This window comes from Camelus bactrianus, chromosome 19 (genome assembly GCF_048773025.1).
Source record: "Camelus bactrianus isolate YW-2024 breed Bactrian camel chromosome 19, ASM4877302v1, whole genome shotgun sequence".
Classification (NCBI taxonomy): Eukaryota; Metazoa; Chordata; class Mammalia; order Artiodactyla; family Camelidae; genus Camelus; species Camelus bactrianus.
This window is the reverse complement of record NC_133557.1, coordinates 8616047-8638663: the sequence shown is the minus strand read 5'-3', so window position 1 is coordinate 8638663 and position 22617 is coordinate 8616047. Positions and strand designations below refer to the sequence as shown.

At 50.6% G+C, this 22617-nt stretch overlaps 1 protein-coding gene across 4 annotated transcripts; it reads right to left on the bottom strand.

The window, feature by feature from the left end:
- Positions 1-1133: 1133 nt before the first annotated feature.
- PDYN (prodynorphin) lies at positions 1134-15287 on the bottom strand. Of its 4 annotated transcripts, none has more exons than XM_010972792.3 (4): positions 14956-15287; positions 13602-13662; positions 4771-4918; positions 1134-3362 (listed from the first exon to the last, which is right to left on the bottom strand). In XM_010972792.3, exons 3-4 carry the CDS (start codon positions 4897-4899, stop codon positions 2721-2723), a joined length of 771 nt encoding a protein of 256 aa, XP_010971094.2. In that variant the 5' UTR covers positions 4900-4918; positions 13602-13662; positions 14956-15287; the 3' UTR covers positions 1134-2720. The 4 variants fall into 4 exon arrangements, with proteins under 4 accessions (XP_010971094.2, XP_045364552.2, XP_010971093.2 ...); XM_045508596.2 differs by having other exon boundaries at positions 4771-4915; XM_010972791.3 differs by lacking the exon at positions 13602-13662 and having other exon boundaries at positions 14956-15286.
- Between the last annotated feature and the right edge of the window lie 7330 nt (positions 15288-22617).

The window sequence follows — 22617 nt, the reverse complement described above, 5'->3', positions numbered from 1 at the left end:
AGCTAAGTATCTTGGATCTTTCTTTTGTGTGAATCAATAAATTACCTGGTTTTTTGTTTGTTTGTTTGCTTCTTTAACCTACTTGAGATGGTTGGAGGAAATAATCCCAATCTTAGGTTCCTTCCAACTTGATGATCCTACAAATATCAAAAATGAAATATTCCTCAAGAAAGATTTCCTGAATACCCTATAGAGATTCCTTCCCTACCCCTATTATCCATTATTACCAAATCCCAATTATTTCCTTTAAAAAAAGTCCTATATTTTAATTTTAATTTTAATTTATTTTTAATTTATATTTTGGTTTATGTGTTTATTTCTCTCTCCCCAACTAGACTGTAAGTTCCATAAGAGGTGAGACCTTGTCTGTCTTATTTTCCTGTACCTCCAGCACCTGGTCAAAGGCCTTCAATTACCACTTCGTTGAATGAATGAAGGAATGAATGAAATCCCCCTGACTCTGTGTTTTCTATGAAGTCACTCAGAAAGCTAATGTCCAATGGGAACCCATGAGGTCTGTAGCCACTGAATCTTCTAGCCATATTTAAAAGCATCTCATCTATGCCTTTTCATGAGAGATGTCATTTTAGTAAAGGACACCATGCCAGCCATTCTCTAGAGTGTTCTTCATCCTTATCACACTCCCCTTTGTCTGGAAACATTTCTCCCTTCCAGTTGGTCACCCAGCATAGGAGACAGCACCCCTCCCTCCTCTCCCCACTATGTTGCTTGATCTTTGAGCTTTGCCACTATCCCTTAAGACAATGTTGGAGAGGAAACCCTCATTTACTGAGTGCCTACTATGTCCTAGGACCTTTGCGTATTTGATCGCACCTAATCTTCACAGCCACCTTGCAAAATTGGTACTGTTGTCTTTATTGTACAGAGGAGGGAACAAAGGCTCAGAGAGGTCAAGTGACTTACCTGAGGCCACACAGATCTCAAATTTAGGGCCATGGCACTCTAAAGTTTGTGTTCTTTCTATTAGCCTACATTAAGTTTTCTAATCTGAATGTGTGTGTGTGTGTTTGTATTTTTTTCATTCCACAGTACTCTTTTCTGCAAATGGTCTTTTCACTCTTGGGGCTGAGGTACACACACACACACACACACACACGCATGCACAGCCCAAGTCATCAGTATCTTTATTTTATTTATTGTACTGGAGAAGTAGGAAACAACACAGTCTTGTTGAGGACTAAGCAATACCAAGTAAATTGCATAAATGGGATTTTCAAAAAGCACACAAAGTAACTCTAAAACAATCTATACATTTCAGAACATCATGAGAGGCCTGGGGGTTGTGCATGAAGATGTGAGCTCAATAGCGTCTTATACAAAATAACCAAACTCAAGTTCATTTCCTCCCCTATCCAGGCCAGCCTCCTGGATCCACAAACCAAACCATAGTGCCTGGGGACAAATGAGAGACAGATTCAGAGAGGCAGAGAGAAAGAGACAGACAAAGAGACAGAAGAGAGGACTCTGACTGAAACCAAAGCATCAGGAGGTCCCTGTCTCTGATTCTGGGTTATCTGAATCAAGGGAACTCATTTGGCCTCAAGCATTTAATCATTTCATTCCTCTCTGTGGTTTCACTTGGAGGCATTAAGAGGAAAGAATCATCACGGGGGATAAAGAGGGCCTTTTCCTCTTTCTAGCTGTCGCTTCTGGATTCCCTTACCCAATGCCCAATGCATATGTTTGGCCAGATGGCTTGGACTCTTGGCAGCAGATTCAGCTGCTCAAGAACACGGTTTTGCTTAACCTCATCAACTTGACTCAGCTTCAGTTCATCCTGGGGTTGGAGTGTGATACCAATCAGTTTAATTAGCTTAATGAGGGCTGAGGGAACCGGTCCACATTTTGAGTCTGTTGCACAGAACAAATTGGTTTGCCTCGCTCCCTCCTTGGTCCTTTCAGCATTCAGGAGAGCTGCTCTCATTAACCATTTCGGAAAGGGATTTTCACTCCCTTCCCCTCCTGTGAGGAGTTGGGCGCTGTCCAGGGTACCGACACGGACTGGAATCCAGGAACTGGGTTCTTCAGAAGGTGTGTTTCTAAACAAAGAGAACTCAGAGTACATTGACCAAACATTTAACCCACTGGGAAACGGAACCCTAGTGTAGGAATTCCTGCTCCAATAAAAAAGCAGTGTTTGAGCTTTTTACCTAAAACACGGTCTCCACATGTAGGTGGATCTTTTGAGGTGTGAGAATAAAATGTTAGGATTTTTATTTGTTTATCTATCTTGTTTTAGATTTCTCTTTTGTATGTTTATGATACATATTTACCATATAACTGAATATGTCTGCGTGGGAGGGGGTATGATCATTTTTTCTTCTTAGAGAAGCATTGAGCAGTAAAGTTTGGAGATCATAGATCCAGAGGGATCAAGAAGTCCGTCTGGATTCCAGGAACTGGGGAGTCACATGAATGGGGTGGAGGGATTGATACCAAAAGCTGCTGCTGGCAGTAGTTTTAGAAGCATAGGGGCAGAGCCAAGCATTAAGCCTACGGGAGAGGGGACCCTCTATTCTCACCCCTCACTGACCCCAGACAAACACTGCAGAAGACAGGCAGGCTAGGCTTGAGTGTTTTGTAGAAAATGCCGAACGGAGGATGGAGTGGGGGGCCACAGGGGGAGGATGAATGAGTGCCTTCCAATCTGGAAGGGCGTCAGGGGAAGCTCCTGACTCAACTCCGTGGTGGGGAGGGGTTTACACATCAAAAAGCTCTTCGTAGTAGGCATTGGGGTCTTCCTGAGACCGAGTAACCACCTTGAACTGGCGCCGGAGAAAACCGCCATAGCGCTTCTGGTTGTTCCACTTGAGCTTGGGACGGATGCGCCGCAAGAAGCCCCCGTAGCGCTTGTAGAGGTCCTCATGGCCCACCTTATCCCCATCTTCATCCCCCTCCCCAGCCACCTCTGAGCTCCTCTTGGGGTATTTGCGCAAGAAGCCCCCATAGCGTTTGACCTGCTCCTTGGGGTGTTTCTCATCGGAATCCAGCGCTCCAGCCTCCATGGCACCGTCATCTGGCTGGGTGTCCCCCAGCAGCTCAGAGTCCGCTTCCTCCCCTAACCTGCTGGAGAGACCCCTGAGCTTCTCCTCCAGGCTCCTGCTCAGAGCATTCTCCTCTGTGGGGGTGCTGAGGAGGAATCGGTTTTTTTCCAGCTCCTTCCAGAAGGGCCCCACGTGCTTGGCCAGCTCACTATAGGGTTCTTCCAAAGTGGCCTTGCTCTCCAAGTCTTCCTTGCCCTCAAGCCCGAGGGTGAGGGGAGTGAGAAAAGACAGAAGTCCCTGGCATCTCTCCCACTCCTCAGTGGGCTGCGGGGCGGCCTGGCATTCCAGCGAGCAAATCTGCAAAAGACCCCCCAAGACCATAGTGGTAATGCCACCCCCAGCAAATCATCAAACCACAAGCCCCTGCCCCAGAAAGTCCCCTGTTCAGTGTCTGAGATAATCAAAAAGCCATTACTAAGCCCCGGACTGCCCACTTTAACATGCCCACTTTAATGCTCCCAATGGTGCATTAAAAAGGTAGGTGACTTTGTGCCTGTGCGGAAGATGAGGAAACAGACGTGGAGAGGTGAAACAGCTTCCCCCAGGATGCATGGCCACAGGTGACACTGCCAAAACTGGAAGTAAGATCTTCCCGTAGTGCTCTGCTACGCTCACCAGTAATCTTGTACTTCTGACTCCAGAAGGAGTAGTTGGTTCTCCCAACCTTTCCAAGGTGTGAAGGATGCTGCAAACACTTCATAGAGAGGGACAGAAGCCAAGCAGAATGGTGGAAAGAACACAGGTGAGGACATGTTTGAGGGTTCTTCAAACTGGGGAGATAACAGTATCTACTTCATAAGAGTAGGGAGAATTCAAACATTATAATGATGATGATGACCACAATGCAATGCTGCACAGTCCCAGAACTTGGACCCAGGTTCTAATGCCATGAGTCTTCACGTTTAACCACTGTGCTTTCCTGAGATCATATATGGGCAGCACCCAGTGCGTTGTCATGTGCATCTCAAGAAAGAGCGGCTAGAATTGTATACTTAATATTTTGTATCATCATCTCAGGGAACCGGACCCATTTTGCAAATAGCTTTCCCGTGTGTCCTTGGGGAAGTTGTTTCACCTCTCCATGTCTGTTTCCTCATCTTCCGCACAGGCACAGAGAAGGGGTTCCAAGGTCATGCAACTAGAAAGTGGCAGAACCAAAGCCTGTGTTCTGTCTGCCACACCCTGCACCTCTGGGCCAGCTGGTCTGCTGTCACGGGAGAGTCAAAGGGAGAAGCTTGACTCAAAGTAAAGCCAGCAAAGCCAGCCAAGAGATGCTAAAGTCCCAGGAGAGGGGTCAGGCTTGGATACTGACAACCAGATCCTGGCATCCAGGGGTGGTGGAAAGAGCTCCTTCCGTGGGAGTGACTAGATTTGGGGGGTGCCCATCAGCCTGGTGCAAGCAGCCCTGAAAAGTTCATATAGTGCTGTTGACTCCTGAAGTCAGCACTGCCTCTTGAATGACACTCCTTGTTGCCAGGCAATCGGCTCCCTGGAAACCTAAGTGTCTGCCCCAGACCTGAGGGAGCCCATGGTGGTGAGGTCTGGGGTGGGGACGGGAGCTGGAGAACAGCAGCCCCTGCAGTGCAGGCTGACAGAACATGCCCTGCACAGGCGGGACCTTCCCTCTCTGGGCTCACACACAGACGGTCCCTTCCTCGCACGGGTGCCAGGACCTGGGCGTGGAGCAGCCTTGCCTGAAACTCACCAGGGGGTCGATGGGCTTGGGCCCATCATGGGTCTTCACAGCACACAAGGAGCACCGGGACAGGCAGTCCGCTGTGGCGGAGGGGAGCGCGAGGAGGCAGGCAGCCAGCACCAGCCCCTGCCACGCCATTCTGTCTTGGCTCTTCCTGCTGGGGAGAGATAAAGAGAAAATGATATCTGTGATCGCCCACACTGCGGGGTGTGTCCTGAGCCTGCAAAGCCATCTCATCAACTTCTGCTGGCAGCCCTGCACTGCAGGGCAAGCGTTCTTGTTCCCATTCCACAGTCCAACCAACAGAGGCCCAGGGAGGAGGAGCGGGTGCGTAAGGCCAACAGTCCAGGAAGGGCGCTACCAGGGGCTGTGTGCCTGCTGTGTGCTAGGAGCTTTCCTGTGTGTTCACATTCAATCTGCACAAGACTCTTAACGTGGGTAGTGCCATGGGGAGGTTGAGGCTCAGAGAGGAGAAATGATTGCTCACACAACTAGGAAGTCTGCCAGACTTCAGAACCCGCCAAGCCAGAAGGCACTTGTCTACCTGCTTTTCTGTGTTCTCTGGGCCTTCCCTCACTTGCCCTTCTCTCCTGCACTCCAGGCTGTCCCCAGCCCAGTCCTTTCTGCTGTGGACCTTCTCCACCCCAGCACTTCTGCCTGCTCTGGCCAGAGCTCCATCTTCACCCATCTCCATGCTGGCCTCCCTGCCTCCAGCATCCTCCCCTGGTCCCTTTTACCCACCTTGTAGTGCCTGTCTCATCATATCAATCTTGGGATCAGACCCATCAGGCTGGGTCAGGCCTGGCCCTTCTCCTAAATGAGGGACACCCTCAATTTCATCCCTACATCCAACTCTTCAGCTCTGGGTTCCAACCACGTCTGGCTCCCTGTAATTTCCCTAATGAATGGATCAGGCCCTGCCCCACCTCTGGCCCTTTGCACATGCTATCCCCTCTTCCTGGGAAACCCTCCTCTTCTCTTCTGTTACCTGTCATTTAGGCCCTGGAGGAGACATCACCTCCTCCAGGCAGCTTTCCCTGATGTCCTAGGTTAGATGGGATGTTCTTCCTGTGTGTTTTCCCAGAAATTTGTGCTTCCTCCGTGAAAATATCCCACTCTGGATAATTAACTATGTGAGTCTTCAGACTTTGGTTCCATGAAGGCAGGAGCTGTATCCTCTTTTGGTCTCTGAAATACTTTCTCTGTGTTCCTCAAATATGCCAGGCTTGCCCTTACCTCAGGGCATTTGCACTTCCTGCTTCTCCATCTGTAGTGCTCTGGCCTCAGATTTTCACAGGGCTCACTTCTTCTTGTAATTGAATGGATTAAGTGTCATGTGCCTGGGGAGGCATTTGCTGACCCCTGTCTGTGTCTTGGCTTCCTGGGTCTCTCTCACATCCCCCTGCTTTGTCTGCACTGGAACACTCACCGTTTCGCATCGTCCTGTTGTCTGGTGCGTGTTGTCAATGTTCTCATTACCATTCCCCCACTGGAATATTAGCTCCCAAAGGGCACAGACCCTTACTGGCATTGTCCCTGCTGTACCCTGACCAGCACACAGTACGTCTTCAACGAATACTAGGCAGATGAATGAATGCTTCACAAATAGTCTATTAAAAGCTGTCTCTGGGGAGGGTATAGCTCAGTGGTAGAGTGTGTGCTTAGCATGCACAAGGTCCTGGGTTCAATCCCCAGTATCCCTATTTAAAAATAAATCAGTAAATAAATAAACCTACCCCCCCAAATTTTTTTCAAAAACAAACAAAAAAATTAAAAAAAAAAAAAAAAGCTGTCCCGAGGGGAGGGGAGGGTATAGCTCAGTGATAAAGTGCATGCCTAGCTTGCATGAGGTCCTGGATTCAATTCCCAGTGCACCCATAAATAAATAAATAAATAAGTAAATAAATAAATAAATAATCTAATTACCAACCCCCTCAAACTAAAACAAAAAACAAAAACTGTCCCTTTCATAGTTAACTCCTTATAAACCAAATATTGAGACTCAAAGCCATCAAATGGGAGCGCGGTGCAGAACTCCAAACTAGAAGTGAGGACTTCCCCTGAGACCCCCGCCCCGGGCAGGGCCTCCGTGCTCCTCCCAGCCTGGTCCTGGTGGCCTAATGCCTGTACCGCTGCTCTCAGAGACGGCTGTCCTCCCTCCCTCTTCCGAGTTCCCCGTCCTGCACACTGCCCTGTTTGCTCAGGGGATACAGGGGTTTGGAGATTCCACCCATGGCCCCAGGGCCCCACGCTGTTACCCAGAGCAGTTGGTCTCAAAGTACACAGTAGGTTTCCCTCCAGAGCCTGGCTAGCAAGGATCCCCGCCACCACTGATGAAGCACCTACTGTGCTCCAGGCCTTGACTAAATCCCCACGTCCATCATCTCATTTATTCCTCCCCAGTGAGGTAGCACTTTTGGTTCAGTGAATTCCCTGTGCCCTCCAGTGAGTGGTGAAACTGGGGGGCAAGATCCATTCTGTTTGACTCCCCACCCGTGTGCCCTTAATGACTACAATTTCTAAGACAACTTTGATTATTAATAGCTGAGCCCTTTGTGAGACCCAGAGGGCCCTGTGCACAGAGCCTTTCCTCGTATATTCTACTCAATCCACCTGCCAGCTGTGAGAGGTAGTCATCATTATCCCCACTTCAGAGATGAGAAACCTGGGGCTCAGAGAGGTTTGGTAAATCTCCTGAGGTCACACAGCAATTAAAGGTGAGAACTCAGGCTTGTCCACCTCTCTTGAGGCTGGACTAGGTCTGCGTCCCTAAGCAGCAAGGCTCAGAGGAGAAACCTCAGGGCGGTGGACCTGCGTCCATCCCACGCTTCTATCCTTCCTTGAGTTTCTCTCACGCTCTATCAACTGCTGAGCGGATTTGGGTTCCAGGCGAGTGAGCGGTGCCATTTCTGTGCAGATGCAAAGCAGGCAGCTCCTGTTTTCTGTCACATCAGTGATGGCTGGGCTGGCTTGACACAAGATTAGCAGTGACTTAACCCACTGAGGGAGGGGCAGCTGTACCACCCTCCAACTCCTGGCCAGAAGCTTCGCACAGTCTGGCTGCTATGGTAGGAAGCTCAATTTGAGGTCTTTTTGTCCCTGGCAAAAGTAACATCAGCATCCTTTCCTCTCATCCACGAACTTTATATTTAATCATAATAGCTCTAGTGGATCTGATGGTTGTTGAGTACTTGAGATGCTCTGAGCAATTCTCCCGGATGAACCCATTTATGCTCACAGCAACTCTGTGGGGTGGCTCCTGCTGGTACACCCACTTTCCAGATGAGAAAACAGAGTTAAGACACCTGCCACAACACTGGAGCTAGTAAATGACAAAGCTGGAATTTGCACACAAGCATTTGAGCTCTGGAGCCCACAGCCCAGTCCCTTCATTGCACTTCCTCCCCAGGCTATAGCTCCTCCCTCCTGGCTCCAGAGCAGCCTCCAATGTTGCCCCTGAGACACCCTCCACACAGCAGCCAGAGGACAATTCCGAAATGCCAGTCTGCCCTGCTTCCGGGTTCTCCACTGCCTGTGCCCCTTCCCACCTTACCCAGGGCTTTCCTGCTGCCATTGACCAGGCACTCACTGTTTGCTAGGCCTTGTGCTTAGTCCCATATGTGTCTCTGAGTTTTGATGAAATTCAGCTTCGGCTGCCTCCTCCAGGAAGTTTGCCTGGATTAGGCCCCCCCTTTGAGCTCTCACAGCTATCTGTGTGGCTCTACCATACAACTGCCTCTTCCTGAGTCCCCTGTCAGTGCAAACTTTGGAAGTGAAGCGTCCGGAGGTTAGAGTGTGCTGTGTTTGAAGATGACAAGGAGGCCGGGTGGGTGTGGGAGCATCAGGGAGGAGACGGGGAGAAAGCAGAGATGTGGGCACAGGCCAGACGGTGACAACCCTCGTAGGCCAAGGTAGTGTTTGCATTTCATTCTAATGTGATGGGAAAACAAGGGACGTTTGAGTGATGGATGGATGAATGAATGAATGAATGATGTCCCCAGTGGTGAACACAGGGCTAGAATGAGAACAAGAGCTCCACACAAGTGTGTGAGTGAGTAAACAGGCAACCCTGGACCCCTCAGAAACCTGGCTTGAATTTTTCTGACTCACATCTTCGTGTTCCCAGAGAAAGCTCACAGACCTGCAGGCTGTCTAAACCAACACCTGCTAAAGAAATTCAGCAAATGTGAATGAAACCAGGGAGAGGAGTGAGGGGAGGAAAGAGAATAGGGCAGACGGGAGTGGGGACATAGGAGGGAGTGGGGAACTGAGACCAAGAGAGCCCAATAAGGGGGCGGAGGGAGAGGGAGTGGGAGGAAGTGCAAACAGTCCAAAGAGAGAGCAAGGAAGGATGGGGTGGGTAACTAAAATGGAGCGACAGAGAAGAGGGAAGGCATTGGGGCTGGGGGCAGAGACAAGGAAACGAAGGGGAGTATGAAGGCTGTATTTCAACCATACTCGGTCTGCAGGAGATGGAAAAGAAAAGGCAACAAGGAGTGATAATATACAGCCTGGAACAGAACAGAAACTCAAAAAAAGTGGTTGAATGAATTAACTGCCATGTGTGGAGAGCTTGCTGGGTGCCGGCGGTCTGAGAGCCCGTACTCATGGTCCCATCAGTCCAACATCGGCCCCACTTCTCAAAAGCCTACTCAGGTGAGGGGTATAGCTCAGTGGTAGGGTGCCTGCTCAGCGTGTGTGAAGTCCTGGGTTCAGTCCCCAGGACTTCCACTTAAAAAATAAGTAATTAAATAAGCCTGATTACCTCCCCCCAAATTAAATAAATGTTATTTTACAAAAATAAACTAAATGTTCTAAAAAAAAAAAAAAAAGAAACAAAAAGCCTACCCAGTGCCAGGCTGCGCCTTCCCACTTTACACGTTATTCTAATCCTCACAACAACCCAGAGGTGAGTTTTTATACCCACTGTACACAGGACAAGACTGAGGCCTGGAGAGGAGAATTTGCATGCCCAAACTCATTTGGTTTGTAAGCAGATGCATAAGGCTTCCCAAGGGATCTCTCTGGTCTCTAATGGAGACGCATCAGCCCTGAGCTTTCCTAAGACATCCTATTTCCTTCCTTGGACGGGATAAACAAATGATTGAGTAACGTCAGATGTCAGACGAGTCCCGGGGGAGGGACTTTGCTTTGCTGTAGGGATTTGCCCGGAAGCTGTACATTACGGGTAGCCCTGCCTGGTCATCTCCCCTGACTTTGCTGTTCATCTCTATGTAGGACGGGGAAGTGAGCTGCTTGGTGAGCTCCAGGGGCCGTGAGTCAGGCCCAGACCCCCCTGGGAGGGAGAGGGTGGTGGGGTGCGGGTTGGAGTCACCTACGGTGAAGGAGGGGCCTCTTTCACAAACTCAGCTTGGCCGGCCAGGGAGCCTCCTAAGGTCTCCCTTCCCCCTAAAGTAAAACCACTTTTGTAAGTTCAGGAAGCATTTCTTCAGCCACTACCTCGAGGCATGCTGGGCCAGCTCAGTGATGACAGCCTGGGCGGGTGGGGAGGAAGGGGGAGTCTCCGCCTTGGGAAAGGGGATTTTGGACTCACCAGCCTCCACAGTCACGCGACCCAGCCCTTATACCGAACCTCTTTCTATGTGTACATCCTGGCGAACCCTGATTCATACGACAGCCTCCCCTTCATTTACATTTGTCTTGGCTGTTTTCACACAACAAAAGCACAGCTGAGTCCAGAAGCCAAAGATATTTACTAGCTGGTCCTTGACAGGAAAAGTTTGCTGACCCTGCTTTCATTAATTTTATAACCATTTTACAATTCTCATTATTCTAGCAGTTCTGAAGCTGATTTTCTTGGGGAAATCAGAGGGGACTTGCTCCTCTGTCCACGCCTCAGTCTTCTTACCTGTCAGTGGGTTTGTGTCACTTCCCCACTGTGTCTCCATAAGGACCCCTAAGACGCTATCATTTAAAGGCCAGCACACAGCAGACCCTTTCTTCACCAAGAGCCCAGAGTTCCTTGAAAGGGAAGGGATCTCCCGCCCTCTTATCTCCTCTTGATATTTCTGTATTGTATTCAGTGGGCTCTGAGGAGCAGCAAGCATTTTTATTTAAAAAGCCAGCATGGAATAATAATGGCTTGATTTAACATCGCAATTATCTCTCTGAGCACTTTATCCGCATATGATTATCCCTATTTGATAGAAGAGGAAATGGGAAAAGGTAGAAATGAAGTCACTTGTTTAAGGTCACATCATGAGTCAGGAGGGAAAGGGAGACAGAACTGGGGCCTCCCACACCCGGGCCCTGACTCGCGTGGAGGCCATGGTGTCGTTGGATAACCTTCTAGCAGTCACTGCGCTGCTGTGGCCCTGTGCCAGGCCTGGGGTGGCCCGTGGACCCTCCTGGGCAGGTGCTACCATTACAGGCTCAGTTTCCAGGTGGGAAGAGTGAGGACTGCGTGACAGCGCCCCCGGGGCCCCAGGCACACGCATGCCAGAGGAGTGGCAGCGACTGGGTCCCTTGCACCCCCTGTTTAGGGCACAGCGACCAGCTTGTATCTCAATTACTGCATCCTCACCTCTGGAGGGTCCAGTAGCCTGGGCTCTATTAGCCCATTTACTGGATGGCGAGACAGAGACTTGGAGAAGCAAAACGACTGGGCCAAGAGGCCAGGCCCCAGCAGAGCAGGCTCAGGGTCGGTTTGAGACTCCACTCCGCAAGCCATCGTGAGCTGTAGGCACAGATGAAACGTCCACAGGGCTCCCCTCATTCCAGCTCATGTTCCTGAAGATAAGACTGTTCTAGGAATTTTACCCCACTCAAAAATATATGAAGTTCACCTTTGTGGGTCTCCAGTGGGCTGGCCAATGGAGACCTCCAAAACCGGAAAAGAGTTTAAGACTTTTCATGCCATTAACAAAGAATGGATTATCAGTTTGGGAGGATGGGGGCTCCAGTTCTGAATGGAAAGTGAGGGCACTGGTTAGTCCACCAAGAAGTCAAAACATAGCAGAGCATGAGGCCCACGCTGAGGGCTGGCCGCCTCTCAGGCTATTTGCTGTGCAGAGACCAGTGAAAGACGGCCCTGTGATCCACATTCATGGCGGGACCATTAAGCACATTTTTAAAAGGCTGTTTTTCAAGAGCAAGATTCCTTTGGAACTCCCACCCTTCATTATTGGATGCAGTTAAGAGATGGGGAGAAAAGCAACGAAAGGGGGACCAGAGAGATGGAGGTGCAGAGATACAGAGAGAGAGAGAGAAAAGAACGAGAGGGAGACAGAGAAGGGCTTAGAAGAGCAGAGGGTGAAATGACAGACATGCGGGAAAAGAAAATACAGGTGAGACGCCGAGATGGGTGGGGAGAGGGCGCAGGAGAAGGTATAACGAAAAGGAGGAAGAGGGGGAGGAGCGGGAACAAGACAAAGATGGAGAGAAGGCAGGGAGGAAGTGGATTTTGATTCAGGAGGTTGACCTACTATGTGAATCACAAACACCAGTTCCCTCCTCCCACAACCCTTTGATCTGCCCTTTGTTCCTAGTGGCCAGTGGGCCCGAGGCCCAATCACATAACTGCTCCGTAAGCCCTTGTCAGGTTAAAGTGAACTGTCCAATGATAGGTCAAGGGGCCAAATGCCGATGCCCGCAACGAGCACGCCTGTTGCCCGCGGTGACCACTCTAGCCAGGCGGATGCTGGAAGGATTCATGGAGAGGCCTCCTGAGCCAGGGGATGTGCCTCGTGGCCCTGGGCTGTTACCTTCCTGCCAGGAGCATCTGTCTGGGCGCAGGCTGGAGGGATTAATGAGCTCCAGCTTCCTAGGACCCGGGGACACCTCTCCATCTCCAGGGCCTGATCCTGGGTGCCTCCAGCAATGTTTACTGCCTGCCACAAAGGTCAGTTCTGACTCACTGAAATCGTTTTAGCTCTTTGTCAGGCCCAGTGAGATTAACCAACATTTACGGGCTGGGACGCGCAAAAACGGTGAAAGATACCAGCTAGCTGACTGCACTTTCTCAGACATGCGTTGAAATCAAACCACCGGCTATTGATCCCGCTTAGAAGATGGAAGACATCTAATAAATACAACAATTGTGCAAGAATGACCCAAGGAGGCGGGCAGTGGGCGGGGGAGTTGGAGAGGATCGATCAATAAGACACGTGGAGATCCCGAGGCACCAGCTGAAGAAATAGTCTTCTGTTGGTGTGGAGAGAAGGGGTGGGGCAGGGAGGGAGTGCCAGCCCCACAGATAGAAATATTAGACATGAGACCATATTTCCTGGACATGGCACAGAATGCCATGGGAAGATCAAGGATGCTATCCTAGGTTCGGGGAAGGAGAAGGCTCCAACTCTGCCACTTTGGACAGTGAAAATGTGAGCAGTCACACTAGCATTTATTGAGTACTTACTGAATGCCAGGCATGTTACTGTATCCCATGGGAATCTCCCAATAACCTCAGGAGGTGAAGATTGTTATCCCTATTGCTCAGAGAGGGAGAGTTACTGTCCCCAAATCACACAGGAAATGAGTGATGGGATCTGGGACTTGAACCCAGCACTGACTTGGGTGATGTGAGACACACATTTAAACAATATATGGGTAATTCCTGACTCCTAAAGACTCTAATCCCTCTCCACGTGCTTTAAGGGGATTGCAAGTTTCTCAAACAGCCCCAGAGCTGATCCTTTTGCCAGCTCTGGTAAAACATGCTGGGTTCCATTACACAGCCTCAGGAGCCACTGCAACACACCCCTCCCAGCTGCAGCAGCGCCATGGGATTCACCTGGCACCCATCACACCTCTAGCTCATCTGGGGCAAAGCAGTGGGCTTGAGATCCCTTCAGCATCCTCCCCCAGGCAGCACAGCTCACCCGGCTTGGGCTGCTTGCAACAGCTCCCCCACGCAGATCTCAAAGCCTGGAGATAAATGACCTGCAAAAATAGAACAAAAGGCAAGGTGGGGTAGGATGGGGGGAGAAGGTGAGGGGAAAAGAGATGGAAAGAGCAGCAGTGGGAGGGGGAGCAGGGGGGAAATGAAGTGAAGAGGATTGACATTCCGAAATGTTTTGCAGTGGATCTTAACTGGAAAGCCTGTCAAATTAGAAAGATGAGCCTGTGTATTTTCCCAACCCTTGAAAGAAAGATGGTAATGAAGACTTTTGATCTGTGGGAGGGGAATTGAAATCAGATCCAATAATCTGAAGAGCTTGTTTCCCTTGGGAAGCTTGGAGGCTTAAGTAAGGAATGTTTGTAAAGCTTGGAGAGATCTAGATAAAAGATACCCAGGAAAAAGTATGAGGTCTCAGAGTTAACTATTCAACCTTGGAGTCACCAGCAGGCATTTTTCCCTGAAGCTCACTAGCTTTTTTCTTTCTTTTTTCTTTCTTTCTTTTTTTTCACTAGAGTCAAACTTTGAGATTCTAGAATACTTTGTTTGAATGTGGATATCTTTTACCAGTGAGCAAAATGTCTTTCTCATCTGAGTTTCATCCCTGCCTAACTTAACTCCTCCCGCTGCAATTTACATGAAAGCAACAAGTCCTCTCAAAGTAAAATTGACAGGAAAAATCCTGCTAAGCCTGCCTCTCCTGGCATGTTGTCACTCTCTCTTCGTTCCCTCCCAGCAAAACAACCCCAAACTTCATTTCTGTGTGAAATTACTTTAAAGGAAGCCACTAAAGCCAGCACCCTGTCAGCAATTAAACACGATCCAAAAAGAATGAAAAGGCTAAACTTGGCTGTACATTGATGTACACGATCCAAGGTAAATGCCAGAGCCCTGATGTCTCATGAATGCCCCCAACGTCTTGTTCTGTAAGTCCAGCGAGAATCACTGACCTTTAGAATTACCCTGATTAGCTGGACCTCTCACTTCTTCCACACAGGGCACCCGATTCTCTCTCACATGGGAACCGATGTGTGGAGCAGCCTGCAAGGGGGAGAAGACCCCCCAGCCAAAACCAAGGTGGGGGTCCTCTTGGGAGGGAGCAACACATCTATTTATATTTCAGCCCGGGCTGTACGGAGAGGGAAATTCCGAAGAGCAGTCTGTCTCAAACTGATTTGGTTTTGTAAACTAGCCTCATAACTCTTTCTACCTTTGCAAGATAATCAGACCCGAACCTGAAATTCCCCAGCCCAAGCTCCAACGCTCTCAGGTCCAGAGAACCAGGAAAAAAGAAATAAAGCCAAAAGAGAGGATTCCAGTGACCCTCTGCATATTACCTGTGCTCTTCTTTGTCCCTGAGCAGCTTCTGGCCGAGCAGGTCAGAGGGAGGTGCCAGGTAGCCGGTCCAGGACCCAGGGATGGCCCTGACTCCCCTCAGAAGGAGGTGTCAAAGAGGAAGCTGTGAGCACAGCCAAAGCCCCTTAGAATGACAGTTCCTAAGCCTCAGCCCCCTTTTATGGGCTGGAGCCTCCCCCTGTCGCTCAGCCCTTGCTGAGCACAGGCTGCTCAGAGCCAATGGGGAAGTAGCTCAGAGCAGTCAGAGGCGCAGACCCCGGGGCCCTCCAACCCCAACTCCCTGGGCCCGACACAATAGGCTTCTCTTCGTGACAGGGGATGTGGAGGAGGAAGGCAGCCGCGCTGGAGGGGGCGGATGCTGGGGGTAGTGCTGTTTGTCACTTGAAATCCGGCCACTTCAGTCTGCGATGCGTTTCCAGGAGAGTGTCATAGAACAAGAGAGAGAGAGGTGGGGAAGGACAAAGCCCAAAAGAGTAGGGACACAGAGTCAGAGAGAGACAGAAAGACAGAGATATAGAGACTGGTGGAGACAGAGAGAGAGTCAGAGAGAGAGACAGAGATATATAGAGACATATGGAGACAGAGAGTCAGATAGACAAACAGATAAGAGACAGAGTCAGACAGATATAGAGACAGATGGAGACAGACAGAGGGAGAAAGGAGCAAAACAGAAAGATTCAGAGAGAATCAGTATCAGAGAGAGGCCCCGTCAGAAGACGTGGAGAAATACAGACAAAGCCGGGGAGAAAGAGTCAGAAAATCACAGAGACTCGAAGAGAGCGTCAGGTGTCAGAGACGGGGAAACCCAAAGAGACAGACAGAAGCAGAGAGACAGAGGAAGAGGGAGAAGGAAGCCAGGACAGAAGACAGACTCAGAACCCACACGACACACAGATGCAGAGACGAGGCTGCCAGAGTCCTGTGATGTGGAGGGAAGCCAGCAGGGGTGTACGGGGCCCCGTGTCGTGAGTGGTGGTGGCCCCGCGTGTGGCTGGCGCGCGCGCGTGCTGGAATGTTTCTGTGCGTACGTTTGCCTGCAGCCGACAGTCGACTCGGGTACACGCCTGAGCTGGTGCCAGGCACAACCAGCCCTGGCAGAAACACAGCCCTTCCCAGCAGCCAGGAGCTGCGGTTTATTTTTCTCTGGCGGCAACACAAAACGAATATCATGAAATCCTCCTCAAGACAGGAGCTGCGATGCGCCTTTGCACGCACTCTGGGCAAAGGGTGTACCCTCTTCGGTGCACCCTCGGCCCCCGCCAGCAGCAGCTGAAAGGCTGTGCTCTTCATGGCTGCAAATACCTTCCAGAATATAAGGAGTCTCTGAGTTTACAGAAGAATATGCTTCTCCCTTCAGTCAACAGCAGACCAGCAGTTTGTGGTGGGCGGCATGACTGTTTCAGAGCTCAGGCGGGGACTGCCCATTTTAATAGACACCTAAGCTGTGCTGGGCAGTTAGCCAACACTGTCAGGTTTAATCCTCAGGACCTGGCCAGGTCATGAATATTATCCCCATTTTGCAGACAAGGAAAAATAGGCTTTGAGGGCTGAGAAACGTGCACAAAGACACACAGCAGGTAGGTCACCAAGCTAGGATCCAAACCCAGGTTTATCTGACCCTGAGGTTCCTGCTCACTCCCTCATCCTTCCTTAGACATGAAGCCTTGACTCTGCCTGCCCTGGGGGGTGGGGACAGGAACTTCCTCCTCTGGGACTGTCCCTCCACCTGCACAATGTAGGAGAGGGCTGTGCCTAGTACTATTTAGATGCGGACTGGATTCCCAGCTCTCTCTCACCAGGGCAGAGACCTTAGGCAAATTTCCAACCCAAGCCTCAGTTTGCTCATCTGTAAAATGGAGATAATGGTATCCAGATCACTGGGCTCTTGGGAGGGTGAGACGAGAGGATGTGCAAAACAGCACGTAACGAGTGCTCTGTGAGCATCTGTCCTGATGAACAATCACAGTGTTCCCTTTCTGACGCACCAGGGTTCTCTGGGGCATCATCCTCTCTCTGCCCCTGGTTCATTACAAGCAGGAAGACAGAAGGGGCCGTTTGCAGGGCACCTCCTCTGTTTCAGACACTTCTGTATGTTTCACTGTATCTTCACAACAAGCAAGCATGTGGGGTGGCTGTCATGCTGCATCCTCAAACCCATTAGGCAGCTGAAGTTCAAGGAGGCCCCAGGCACACAGGGATGGAGGAGGCATTGAACCCAGTCCCTCGGCCCCAAAGCTCAGCTCCCACACATCTCCCTCCAGCCCTGAGATGAAGTCTCCCTCCTCCCTTCCACAGAGGACTCTTTGCGATCCCAGTCTGGCCTCCCTTTTCCTCCTTGTCCCTTTCCCCAGGCAGTGCCTTGGATCTGACAGGCAGATGCAAAGACTCCAGGTGCCTGGGTAGGAGTCCCACCCCCAGTGTCCCATGGCCGTGGCCTGGGTTCAGCAAGTGCTTGGCCGCACCTCATCTCCCTGCCTGGCAACCCACAGGGCTTGGCTACAGACTGTTGACTGTCACCTGGTGATCTGGAACCCGGGTAGCTTCTTTATCCCTGAAGCCAAATCCTCACCCCCGTGGCTCTCTGTCCTCCTTACTGTTCACCTCCTCCTCCTGACCTCCACCTCCATGAGCTCTTGCTAATAACCTTGCATAGACAAAGGCCCTGAGAGATGAGCTACCCATTCCTGGAAGCCAGCAGGCACTACAATAGAGGAGTAGGGGCCTTTCTTTACCACAAGGAGAAGTACAGACAGAGAGGGTAGAGATGCTGTGGATAATCCTGCCTTAAGCCATTAATGTTTCATATCCTTCACCCTGGGAGTCTGTTGTCAGCCTCAAGAGCAAATGGTTCATTCATTTGCTTTTCCCTTCTTTGTGCAACATCCTTTACACACACACAGGGCAAAGCCAGAAACAGCTTTTTCCATTAGTCCTGGAGGAGCTTGTCATAAGGCTCACCCCATCCTGGGCCATGCAGTGCTCTGCATCGATGCTCGCGGGCCCCAAGGGCAGCAGCATGTGGGATGGGAGACCACGGAGTCGGTACAAGCTCATTTGGGCTTGAATCAAAATGATCCTGCTTCCTCCCTGTGTGGTGACCAGTGGATATCTGGCCTCCCTGAGCTCCTGAGTCATCTGAAGACAGGGGGATGGCATTCGCCTCGTGCGGGGTCAAGACTGTCCCCAACTTTGCCACACTCCCTTCCCCGCACGTCCTCAGTGCTCACATCTCTCATTCAGACCTTGAACCAAAAGCGAAGACTGAAGAGCAGGAGGTATTTGAAACCACCAGCACTCAAACCATTCCGGTAGGTGGGAAGAAGGAAGAACTTGGCAGAAGACAGGAGAAGTGAAAAGGAAAGCCAGCATTTCTTAAGGCCGTCCTACCTGGTGGGCCCTGTTGTAAACGGTTCACAGCTATTAATGCGCTTGATTTTTCCCAACAGCCCTGCAATTAATTAGATGCGATTCCCACCCCGCTCTACAGTGAAGACAAGGAACAGGCGGTGAGAAGGTTTGTCACTTGCACGAAGTCCTGCAGCTAGAAAACCGCAGAACACGCCGGAAGCCGGGCCACCAGACTCCAGGCTGGTCCCATCTGCGAGCTGCATCACCTCCCAGCCTCTCCCTGCCCCGGTTCTGTCTCATACACGAAGCTCCGTGCATTCTCTCTACCCACCTGTTGCATCGGGAGGTAGGAGCAGCTGACATGGGTCACTCGGGAAGATTCCAGCAGAATTTAGTCCCCACCCTCAGGTCAGCTTCCGGTCTTCATGCTACACGGGCCCCGTGTGACTCAGGGGACCCACACTGGCTGCTGGTTGCAGGAGCCGCATCTGTGTGTGGCCGCCACAGGGACAGGGAAAGTCAGAAGCTGTACTTGACGGGTAGCAATGCCCAGTCTCTCTCTCTCTCTCTGAGTTTCATTTTGAAATGTCACAATGTGCTTGGCCCTAGCAGTGAAATGTGCTGCACACAATTTTGCCCTCTTTGTCCTCATGGTCTGGGGTGGGAGGCAGATGTAGGGACAGGCAGTTCCTAGAGGTATGAGGCGGGCAGGGATAGGAGACCCAGAATAACGTGGAAACACTGAAGAGGGGCTCCTGACCCAGCCCGGTGGAGAGAGTCAGGGAGGGTTTCCTGGCGAAGTGAGAGCCAGGTGAGCTGATGCCCCAGTAGGAGTTGCCCAGGCACAGGCAGGGAAGGGCACCTGGCAGAGGGGACAGCTGAGGCAAAGGCCTGGAGGCAAGGAGAGTTGTGGGGGAGTCACCTTGATGCCCCTGATTCTCTGGCCCCAAATCCAGGTCATCAGATGTCTTCACAGTTTATGGCTCCATTGCCCTGGGCTGGCTGCCATCACTTCTCTCTGGGGTGACCGTCCCTGCTTCCAGCTTTAGCCTGTACCTACCACTGGCTCCTCTGAAGCTAGAGAGATTGTTTCAAAAATGTAACTCAGTTTGAAACACTCCAGTGGTTTTCATCCTACTTGGAATAAGATCCACACTCCTTACTGGCAGGGTCTGTTCTCTGCCGACCGTTTGCTTCCTGCTTCCTGCCTGCTCACTGCTCTGCAGCCGCCCTGCGTCCCGGCTGTTCCCCAGACACACCAAACACACTCCTGCTTCACAGACTTTGCATGTGCTGTGTCTTCCATCTGGAACACCCCTTGCCTTCATCTAGGTTTTGGCTTAAATGTCACTTCCTCATCAGGCCCCTTGCCCACCCTTCACCCCATCGATCCCGACCCCTTGCCCAACTCCATTATATTCACAGCATTTGTCTCTGGCTGAGTGATGTATCAGTTTGTCTGATCACTGCCTGTCCCCGCCAGTGGATATAAACGATGAAGGCAGGCACACTGTTGACTCGCTGTGTCCCTGGCACCTAAAACAGTGCCTGGCACAGAGTAGGTGCTCCGTAAACATTTGTTGAGTCAGTGACTAAAAGAACTACCAGTCGCTTTTGTGGCTGGAACACAGAGCACAAGGCAGGGATGGGGAGAGGAGAGGATGATGGCTGTGGGACCTGAACACAAGGTGAAGTATGTGTAGCACTTTATCTGAAGAGCATTTGGAGGCTGGGAATAGTTCTCCACGAGGATCTAGAGCCCAGTGATCTGGAGAAGTGAGTTACTCAACCATTTCCATTCTGTTCATGAGCATTTCTTAATGCTCTGATGCTGGTGACCCAGATTCAAATCCAAGTTGATTGCTGTTACAAGTTCAGAGTCCAGTGGGGGGACATATGAAGGACATAAAAAATTATAGGGTAGGTGCAAAAGTAAAGCAATGAAGGATACAGAAGTAGCAGTGATTAAGTTTGAGACTGTAAGGAATGTTTAGGAAGGCCTCTCTGAATGGGTAACATCTGAGGTGGGTTTTAAAGGATGAATAGGAGTTTGTCAAGCAAACAAAGATCTCCAAATGCACCTCAAAGAGCCAATGTCAAGGATGTGGAGAAATAGGAACGCTCCTGCATTGTGGTGGGGATGTACAATGGTACAGCTGCTATGGAAAAAATGTTGGTGGCCCCTCAAAATGTTAAACACAGAATCACCATACGGCCCAACAATTCTGCTCCTAAGTATATACCCAAAAGAATCAAAAATAGGGACTCAGATTCTTGTACAGCAATGTTCATAGCAACATTATTCACAATATCCAAAGGGTTAAAACAAATCAGTGTCTATCAATAGCCAAGTAGGTAAACAAAATGTAGACTATACATACAATAGCATATTGTTCAGCCATAAAAAGGAATGAAGTTCTGACACCTGCTACCACATGGATGAAACTTGAGACATTATGCTAAGTGAAATAGGCCAGTCACAAAAAGGCCAGATATTGTATAATTCCACTTCTATACTTAGAGGTGTTTAGTGTAGACAAATTCATAGTGACAGAAAGTAGAACGGAAGTTACTAAGGGCTGGGAGGGAGGGAAATAGTGACATTGCTTAAACGGCACAGAGTTTTTTGGGGGGATGGATGATGAAAAAGTTCTGGAAATCAATTGCAATGATGGCTGCACAATGTTCTGAATGTCCTCGATGTCACTAAACTGTACCCTTGAAAATGGTTAAAACAGAGAGGGCAGGAAAGACCTGGGGAGGAAGGTGCCTGTTTTCCTGGTGGAGGAAAGCTCTCCAGTAGCAATGAGGCAGCAGAGGGAAAGCAGTGTTTTCTTCTCTCAGCCAAGAGGGCAGACAGATGCCAGCGGCTGAGTCGGTGAACCGGAATTGGAGGGAACATCGTTCCCCAAAGGGCCAAACGTCCCCTCCTCTCCCGTGTGCCTCAGCTGGCGGCAGACCTTTCTGGCTCCGGCTGATAGTTGTCCGACATCGGTTTGACGCCCGTCGCCCTGCTGAGTCGTCTCCTTGGGTCACCCCATTTAATCCTTGTGGACCCTGCAGGTGGGTGCTGTTATTCCCTGACTCAGTCGGAGGAAGAACCCGAACTCAGGGAGGCAGTGACTCAGCTAAGAGCACACAGCTCTCAAGAGGAAGACAACCCAAGCTCGAGTGACTCTGCCCCCAAAGCGCATGCCGAGAACTCCTGCCTCACGGAGGCAAGCGAAGGCGGGAGAGCAGCAAGTGCGTAAACGGCAGCGTTCGCTGCGCGATGCCGGGACGGGTGTGCACGGTCCTTCGTAAGCTCTCAGGAGCCCTGGGAGGGGAGCGCTGTAAGCTACACTCTGCAGATGAAGAAACTGAGGCCCAGAGAGGTGAAATGACCCCCCACAGCGGGTAAGGGGTGGAGCCAGGGCTTGCATCAAGGTCTCACTCCAGAGTGCAGTGTTACCTCTCCCGGACGCTCCTCTGTCAGTCCCAGCCACCTGGGAACAGGTCCCCAACCAGAATCCAGCCCGCATGTAGCAAGAAGGGACACCTGTTGACTAAGCCCCTGTTGTGTTTTGAATCTTGAACTATAGACTTCACGTTCACGACCACACACGGGGCCCACATTGACCTCAGCCACAGTTGAACAAGAGGTTAGTGGTGGGAAATGTTTTTAACCAAGTGGAAAAGGGAAAAACCATGTATCAAATCCCTGCTAGGTGGTAGGTACTGCTCCCAAACCACCTCGCTGACCCCTCCCAACACCCCTGGGACGTAGATGTCATTAACTCCACTTTGCAGATGGGGAACCTGAGTCAGGGCAGTGCAGTCCCTTGCCCGATGTTGCACAGCCAGTAAGTGGTAGAGCCAGTCTGTCTGCCTCAAAAGCCTGGGCTGTTTGCACTCACCAAGCTGCTTCTCAAAAGCCATCAGTTCTGAAATTCCTCAGCAGCAGCCTGGGCATCAGCAGGAGGACAGATCCACCGAGGGATCCCAGATACTAGATCTGAAAGGAGACCCTCAATCCGAGAGCCGCCTGCCACCACCCACGAGCTCCACGAGGCACATCGCTCCTAATGACAGCTCTTAATAGGAAGGGAGTTTCTTTTTTGCCACAGGGGGAGATTAAATTGCTTTTTTTCTCAATCTATGAATCTTACAGTTTCTCCTAAATCCTATCGAACTGACAGGTTGCCACCTGTTCTGCATTCATTCCACAAAATGCTCTCAGAGTATCTGCCACAGGCCAGGTTCTCTGCTAAACACTCAGCTGCATGGCCGAGAAGACCCAGTCCCTGCCTTCTGGG